This window comes from Pyrus communis, chromosome 3 (genome assembly GCF_963583255.1).
Source record: "Pyrus communis chromosome 3, drPyrComm1.1, whole genome shotgun sequence".
Taxonomy (NCBI): Eukaryota; Viridiplantae; Streptophyta; class Magnoliopsida; order Rosales; family Rosaceae; genus Pyrus; species Pyrus communis.
The window spans coordinates 4,373,250-4,382,552 of NC_084805.1; the positions used below are offsets into that span (position 1 = coordinate 4,373,250).

The 9,303-nt window shown below is 38.8% G+C and overlaps 1 protein-coding gene across 1 annotated transcript; it reads right to left on the bottom strand.

The window, feature by feature from the left end:
- Positions 1 to 6,950: 6,950 nt before the first annotated feature.
- On the bottom strand, positions 6,951 to 8,602 carry LOC137729857 (protein FLOURY 1-like). Its single transcript, XM_068468904.1, has one exon. The coding sequence runs from the start codon at positions 8,130 to 8,132 to the stop codon at positions 7,284 to 7,286; it is 849 nt and encodes a 282-aa protein (XP_068325005.1). The 5' UTR covers positions 8,133 to 8,602; the 3' UTR covers positions 6,951 to 7,283.
- Between the last annotated feature and the right edge of the window lie 701 nt (positions 8,603 to 9,303).

Sequence of the window (9,303 nt, forward strand, 5' to 3'; positions counted from 1 at the left end):
GCAAAATCCCGTTGTAGACTTACGATCAATGGAATTGCCAGCCCAATCTGCATCACAATAACCTGTAATCTGAGTGCTTGCATTTTTCTTCATGATTATACCACGTCCCACAGAACCTTTTAGATACCGAAGTATCCTTTTGACTACGTTAAAGTGCTCCATCGTGGGAGAGTGCATAAATTGGCTAACAATACTGACAACATAGGTAATGTCGGGCCTTGTGATGGTCAGGTATATCAACTTACCAACCAACTGCTGATAATAACTTATGTTTGGAAGAGATTGACCCTCTAAGCTGACCTTAAGTTTAATGTCAAGAGGTGTAGGGACCGGTTTAGCATCACTCATGTTTGCTTCCTTAAGGAGATCCAGAACATATTTGAGCTGGTTAAGGAAGAAGCCCTTGTGAGATGTAGCCATTTCGATGCCAAGGAAGTATCTCAGAACACCAAGATCTTTTATTGCAAAGCGTTGCTGAAGGGAGTGCTTGAGTTCTTTGATTTCTTCAGGGTTATCTCCGGTGATGATCAAGTCATCAACATACACAAGAACAACCAATGTACCAGCGGTGCCTGAGCGTACAAATAAAGAGGAGTCTGCATTGCTTCTTCCAAAACCAACACTGATAAGGACTGAACTGAGCTTAGCATACCAGGCTCTCGGTGATTGTTTAAGACCATAAATCGATTTGTGCAGTTTACACACAACATCCTGTTTATGACTTTGAGAGTGACCCGGTGGTAATCTCATGTAGACGTCTTCTTCAAGCTCACCATGTAAGAAGGCGTTTTTTACATCCATTTGATACATAGGCCATCCTTTGTTGACAGCCACAGACAAGAGTACGCGCATTGTGTTCATCTTTGCAACGGGGGCAAAGGTTTCCTTGTAATCCACATCAAATGTTTGAGTGAAGCCACGGGCCACTAATCGTGCCTTGTGTCTTTCAATAGACCCATCCGAGTTGAATTTAATCTTGTATATCCACCTGCAGCCTACTATCTTCTTTCCTTTGGGCAGTGGCACAATGCTCCAGGTTTTATGTTGATCGAGTGCATGCAGTTCATCCTGCATTGCTTGCTGCCACACTTGGGATTGGTTAGCTTCTTGAAATGATTGAGGCTCTTCATGCGCAGATATATTACTCAAATAGGCAGTGTAATTAGGTGACAACTTTTGATAAGAACAGTAGTTGGATAAGGGGTGCTTGAGCTTGTACGTAACAAAGTCTTGCAGTCTTGCTGGTGGGTGCCTCTCACGAGTTGGATTTCGTCGAGGTATGGTAGGAAGAGACTTTTCTGAAGGTTCTTCAGGACCAATACTACATAGAGTTTCATCTTCTACAGGCATGTTGCTGTCGTCATATGAATCCGGTTGATTTGGAGCCACAAGATCCATTGTGTGAGTTTGATCACCCGCATTGTTGAGTATCTCAGTCCTTGGCAGTGGAAACATGTCCAAGATAATCTCCCCCTGACTTGTACTATCCAGAGACTTACTGTAATAAGAGTTAGTTTCATGAAATTGAACATCCTTTGAAACAATTAATCTCTTAAGTTGTGGATTATAACACTTATACCCTTTTTGTGTGGACGAGTATCCAAGGAAAATGCATTTAGTTGCCCTAGGATCAAGTTTGTCTCGATGTAATGACTGAACATGAACAAAACAGATGCATCCAAAGACTTTAAGGTGAGACAAGTCCACCTTTCTGTTCTTGACTATCTCCATTGGGGATTTGAACCCCAAAACCCTACTAGGTAATCTGTTGATCAGGTAAGCTGCTGTCATGACGCTTTGAGGCCAAAAACGTTTTGGTACATTCATTTGTAACATCAATGCCCTAGTTTTTTCAAGGAGATCTCGGTTTTTTCTCTCGGCAACACCATTTTGTTGGGGTGTGCCAACACAGCTAGTTTGATGTATGATGCCATTGTTGCTCAAATATTGAGTCATGACTTGGGACATGTATTATGTGCCATTATCAGACCTTAGGGTTTTGATTTGAGAAGAAAAATGATTTTTGACAAGGTTGTGAAAGTCCTTAAACACTTCCATCACCTCACTTTTTGATTTTAACAAATATAACCAGGTGGCTCTTGAATAATCATCAACAAAAGTTATGAAATATTTATAACCATCAAAAGATTCATTTGTTGGTCCCCATATATCAGAGTGTACAAGCTCAAAAAGATGAGAAACTCTAGACATCGAAGACCCTAGAGGTAGTCTTGTTGCCTTTGACAAATGACAAGTTTCACAGTGGGTTGATTCTTTGCCTAAGTTAGGAAATAAGGTGGATAAGATAGGTTGAGATGGATGAGCTAGTCGTTGATGCCACAAGGTGGAAGCTTGAATGGAGGTATGGATGGACTTTGACTTGGCATGGAACCCACAGGAAGAGCTTTTTGATATGTAATAGAGACCATCAAGGTAAAACCCCTCACTAATCGTCCTCTTGGTTATACAATCCTGAAAAATGACAGTTTTTGGTGAAAAAATGGCCAAACAATTTAATGAATTTGTGATTCTTCCCACTGAGAGAAGTTGAAATGGAAATGATGGGACATATAGGGCCATAAACTCTATTTGATCAGATATCAGGTGGATTTTTCCCTTTCCTACAATCCTAGCACCTTCACCATTAGCAACAGATACATGTGAAGGATTATGTAGTTTCTCAAATCTATGTAACTTTGACATTTGATTAGTCATATGGTCTGTGGCACCAGAATCTACAACCCAAAAATCATGTAACTCATTTATTTTAAGAGCAGTTTGGAAAACAGTTACGATACCTTTCAAGTCTGTCTGAGGTACATAATCAGCATCAGCTAAAAAACCTGCAAATTTGCCCATCAATGCAGTAGTACTTCCATCTTCATGATCAACCGATCCATCCTCTTTTCCCTTCTTTTGTTGGAGATACGCTGCGAACTCATTTAAAAGGATGGCAGGATTTGCAGTGAACTGTTGATAGGTATCAACATTGTTGATAGATGAAGATGTTGCAGTGTTGGCACGAGGGTGTGCTCGACTTGTCTTTGGTGCGGATTTATCCTTCATGAAGTCAGGTTTGAGTTCTGGATGTAGGATCCAGCACTTGTCTCTCACATGCCCGATGTTTTCACAATGTAGGCACTTTAAATGAGGGTTTTTTCCTTTATATCTTTTTTCATTTGTCAGGTAAGCCCTAGCTTCTGTCACGTTGGTTTTTATACCATTGTTCATGACTTTTCTCCTTACTTCCTCACGTTGGATAGTTGCACAGATACTAGTGAAGGATGGTAGCTCCGAGTTCATGAGAATGTGACTTCTCAAATCCTCATATTCTGAGCTCAAGCTAGACAATAATTGAAAATTTTTATCTTCTTCAGTTCTTTTAAGGAGCACAGAGAGATCAGTTGTGTGAGGTCTGTACACATCTAACTCATTCCACATGCTTCTCAAAGAACCAAGATGTTGAACAAAGCTTTTACCTTCTTGCTGTATGTTGGAGATATCCTTCTTAAGTTGAAAGATGCGAGCTGCATTGTTTTGATTTCCATACATCTCCTTCACGGTGGTCCAAAGGATGAGAGACGACTCGGAATAGCTGAAGATTTCAGCAATATTCCTTTCCATAGAATTTAACAACCATGACATGACCAGTTGATCTTTACATAGCCACCCTCCATATTCTGGAGAAGAAGCATCTGGTGCAGGTTGACTGCCATTGATGAAACCGAGTTTGGATCTTCCACCGAGAGCAAGACTAACAGCCCTTGCCCATGGCAAATAATTAAACTCATTCAATAATACTGAACTGAGTCGTTGGTTTGGATTGATATCCATTTCAGAAGCGCTTCCAGATAAAGAAGCAATGATACTTCCATCTGCCATTGTTTTTGAAAAATAAACACAGCAGGTTCGATATACAGAACTGGCTCAGGATGATGCCCGCTCTGATACCATGTTGAATGTTTGATGTATTTTTCATATCTGAAACCATTACACGATGCAACATATATGGGAGAAGAAAAACGTGAAGAAGAAAGGAGGACCATGGCAGCTAAGCCAACATAATGATGACCTCCAATCCCACTAATCTTAATCTATTATCTAACTTTAGCTTTACAGTGAAGAAGGGCCGAAAGCAATGGATAAAAACAATAGATGATGGATGACTGAAAGCAACAGCTAAACACCAACAGCAGCTGAGCTGTTATCCACCCTACTTTTAATAATGACACATCCAATAGTTTTTCTTTTTAAGGAAGCATGTATGTGCATTCCTAAATGCTCATTTCGGGAATATATAATCAAGGAACTGCATTCGAGAGGTTTAGGTGGGCATTTTGGGAGAGACAAGACAATCTGTCTTGTAAAAGATAAGTATTATTGGCCTACAATCTATAGGGATGTGACTCACTACGTGAAAAGGTGCAGAATTTGTCAAACATATATGCAAAGGCCAATCACAGAATACTGGTGCTTACACCCTCTTACCACCTCCCAATGCTCCATGGGAGGATATTGGCAAGGATTTTGTGGTTGGTTTGCCAAGTACTCAAAGAGGAAATGACTCCATCTTTGTTGTTGTTGATCGCTTCTCCAAGATGGCTCATTTTATTCCGTGTAAGAAGATTATGGATGCCTCCTATGTTGCTGATCTATATTTCAAAGAAGTGATTAAACATCACGGTATTCTAAAATCTGTTGTTTCAGATAGGGATACCAAGTTCTTTAGTCATTTTTGGAAACACTTGTGGGGTAGATTTGGCACTAATTTGTTGTATAGTAGTGCTTATCACCCTCAAACTGATGGCCAGACCGAAGTGGTTAACAGAACATTAGGCAATCTGCTCAGAGCATTGGCAGCCAAGAAATCAAAGCAATGGGACATGACTCTTTCTCAAGCTGAGTTTTTTTTATAATTACGTTGTAAACCGTTCTACCGGAAAGAGTCCTTTTGAGATTGTTCACAGGAGGACTCCAACACATTATCTTGACCTTGCTCCCATTCCAAACTCTTCATTACCAAAACCGAAAAAGGCTGAAGATTTTGCTGTATCCATGGCCAGAATACATGAAGAAGTGTGGAAAAAGCTTGAAGACAGCAATATCAAGTACAAAGAAGCTACCGATAAACATCGCCGTGTGAAGAAATCTGATGAAGGTGATCTAGTGTGAGTATATTTGAAGAAAGAGCGTTTTCCTGGTGACTACTATAATAAGCTCAAAGAAAAGAGGATTGGTCCATGCAAGATCTTGAAGAAAATCTATGACAATGCTTATAGGGTTGAGCTTCCACCAGACCATAAACACTCACCCAACTTTTAATGTTCAAGATTTGTCAGAATATCATGGAGAGTTAGGTTCAAACTTGTGGGCGAGTTCTCACTTGGCAGGGGAGGATGATGCAGTGCCGTTAATGTAGTTTGGTGGCTGGTTCAAATTCGATTTAATACTTCCTATTAACTTGATTTCTTGCAAGTAGTGTTTTAATTAGGAATTGTGTTGTCATTTAGTAATGGTCATTTACTATGCTGTAGTGGGCTAGGAACTTGTGTTTGTAGTTATTATGGTTGATGGCTAGGCTTTCTAAGTACTCAGAACATTAGAGACAGCAGGGGATTTTGAATTTTGAAGTGTATGTAAGCAGAGTGTATTCTCTAATTGTTCTTTTTTCAAAGTTGTATTCTAGATTTTAGTAAAGTCCTTTCTCTATCACCAACCTCCATTACAAAATGTCTAACAAACCTACTAAGCCACTCTCCTTGACAATGTTGTAAAGGTATGGTCATACTTGATCGCTTATTACAATGGGTATTCACACCTCCATTTACAACAATGATTACAATATATATATTGCTCCATCTTCCACATAACATTTTCTCTCTTTTTTATTGTGTTGTCTCTTTTGTGCCCCTTGACAAAGTTACGTAATTTTACAGGGTTTCTCTAGCGTGTATACTCTGTTTTTATGACAAGGGAAGAGTTAATATTTCTAGGAGTTATGGTTTTTTTTATCTTTTAAAAAAAGTGACTAGCTGGTAGTTTTGCCACGACAGTCGACTCTTCCGAGGACGGGAAGTCTCACAGAGGCATTTCAGCCTCTAGCCATCACCGTGTAATTCACTAGTATTAGGAATTGAACCCAGGACTGCCGTGTAGAATACGGGTATATAATTCGTTCTCAACCACTAGACCACCCTGTAGTGGTTTAAGAGTTAAGTTGGTTTAATTTTGAGGCTATTTAAAATATGGAGCCTCACATAGAGTGACAAAAACATAACTTACATTACCTAGAATTTCACTACTTTTCAATTATTTCATGGAAAGACAAAAAATCAAAACACGCTAAACCCAAACTGAAAACAAGTAAAATCATTTTTCCAGCACTTCCTCTGGAAGTCCATTATTCAACTAGGGCACAATTGTAACTGGAAATTCAAAGTATAGACATAGGTGTTCGAGGGAATATGTAACATAGAGGGTTTCTATATGGAATTGTAGAGTGTGTCGAGAATACAGTCCAGTACATTAAGTATAGTAAACAATTGAATGAAAACCTGAAGAAGAAAAAAAGTTCAAACAAATTGTATTATACCACTGAATATATCAGCTGTGTTTTCGAGAAAAATTTCCCATGAAATTGTTTTTACCGGTTTTACATTGACAATTAACCTCTCTAACCAGAAGGACATTTCGTACCAATCCACTAATTAATATATCTTCAAACCAAAAAATAAATTAATAAAACATGTGTAACATATAGGACATTGTCTGTGGTCCCCTACTAATCCACAAGACTTTTGGACCATTTTCAACCTACAAAGCTAAATCATAGAGGAATGATTAAATTCACACGATATTCTCTTCTTTTTTTCATTGCACGTCAATAACAGAACATGACAACATTAGAGTTTTTAAACAAAATCATCTAAACACCAATTACCAAATAATCATTTAAAAACAAAGAGTGCATGTAGCACCTTATTTACTTAATTTACAAGATTACATGGATAAAAGAGAAGGTCACATTTGTGTTCATATACACAAATGCCCCCTATTTGATTCAACAGAAAGACAAAGAAAAGTATGTTTTGTAAATGAAATTACTCGATATGCATTTCGGAAAGGAGCAGAATTATTTGTACCGCATTTACGATCTAAGTCATAAACAATATTTATCTATTTATATTCACTGATTCGCATGAAGCACATCATCTTGGCCGTCTACGGCATTTTCCACATATAAGCGGACTTCAGGTTATTGATGTTGTGATCCACAATGTGGTTCATAATTGCGGTCGCACCGGCTCCCACGGATCGACGTCAAGCCGATCATCCATGCAATTCTCGATTAGGTTGGAACTCGGATCAGCTTCTTGGGATTGTGCCACCGTTTCATCACCCTTAAGACATTGCTGCAACTTTTGCCTGTACAGCCTCAGTTGCTCCTCCAGTAGACTCCTCTCCGATTCGTGTTTCATTATAATCCACTGCATCGATTGGAACATCACTTCATCGTACTGCTGCTTCTGCTCCGCCATTTGACGGTACTGCTTGGCTTGGATTTCAATACAGCTTTTCTCGTTTTGAAGACGCAGGATCATGGCCATAGCTTCCTCAGCTGCAGATGCGGAAGCCATCCTTTCCTTCTCGAGCTCTACGCGAGCCTCATTCCTCCTTCGCCGCTCAAGCTTCACCATTTTTCTCAATGCAAACACATCAAATTCCCCATCCTCGCCGTAACCAACACTTTCATCATCACCATCGCTATCCCCATGACAGTCGTTAATATCGACATGATCTCTCTCTTCTGCATTGACATTTTTGCTTAACAACAAGCAATCTGCATTTGGTGAAGTTTCCAATGATTTCACCTTTGGAGAACAGACATCATCACCAGAACCACACGTCGAACAAACCCGATTTCTGAAATCTCTTGATTTACCTCTAAAATCACATAAAAATTCCATAAAAATCTCCGAATGAACCCCAACTTGCAAAACCTTTAGCCCCAAAATAAACACCAAAAACAACCCCAACAAGTTGAAAACTGGCAAGAAACGGCCAAACATGAAAAACCCACATCCAAAATCACTTCCCTGATTCAAAAACTTGATACATGAAGCACACTCCATCCCCTAAAACCCTAGAAATATCTGCAAAACCCTCTTAAAATAACTGAAGAACAGAACAAAACACAAACAGCAAGCAAAAACGACCCCAAATCTGCGTCTACCTCCTCTAGAACATCCTCTAATCCAATCTTCCCACCACCTTGATATATACACTAATACTTTAAATATAATTAAGAAATAAATTAAAAGCTTTACGAAATTAATGAGAGGTGCCTACGCAATGACCCAATTGGACTTGGGCTGTTGTTTCTTTGTAAACTCGATTACATAGAAGCTTTAAAGGCACTAATTAAGCTTCCATAGCAAGAACAAGCCTTACCATTCGAGAGATGGCCATAAAGTTGGGGACTTGCATAGGATGTATGTAAACAGTGACAGTGAAGAGTTGAACTGGGTTGGGGATATTGGGATTCGAGATAAACATGGGGCGTAGAAACGAGGAGTGAGGTGCGACCAATGTGGATGATGTGGGGCTGTCTATATATTGGTGTTATTTATATGACTTTTTGTCACATGCCACGCTGCAGTCCGATACGGTGAGTAATTGAGTCCCTCTCTGTTGCAGAAGACCGTTGAAACGTTACGATCCCGTTCGGTGGGCATTCTTTCCTGTAAACAGTGTGTCGTCGGCAAGTGGCGGCCTAACCCTAAGGATTGTTTGTCTTAATTAGTGTAAAATATCGATATCGGTGTAAATATTGATATTTATATTTATAAAAATATTTATGAATATATTAATATTTATATTGTGATTGCAATGATGAAAATTTGCTAAAAAATGTGAAAATTTAAAAGGATATTGTTGTTGTTGTTTGAATTGTTTTTAATAAATAGAGGAGGAGGAATTCGAAACTATTGCATTAATTTAGGAGGGGGAAATATCGAATTTGGACGCATGACTGGAAAGCCAACACTCTATCTACAATGATATTGAACCACATGCTCTTATTTGAGTTAAGAATGTTCTTATTTGAAGATTATTTGAAGGGTAATGCTATGGAGACTAAATTTGAAAACTAAATGATGCGTCACCAATAAGAATGAGCACGTTTATCAATGCTTAAGTAATAATCCAATCATCAACATCCATGTCATTTAGTTTAGTAAATTTTATTTACAAATTTAGTCAGTGAGATAAGATTCAACAAAAGAAAAAAGATTATTTGGATAA

Excerpts from the sequence above, each read along its gene's own strand:
- LOC137729857 (XM_068468904.1), bottom strand. The coding sequence starts at position 8,132 with ATGGAGTGTGCTTCATGTATCAAGTTTTTGAATCAGGGAAGTGATTTT.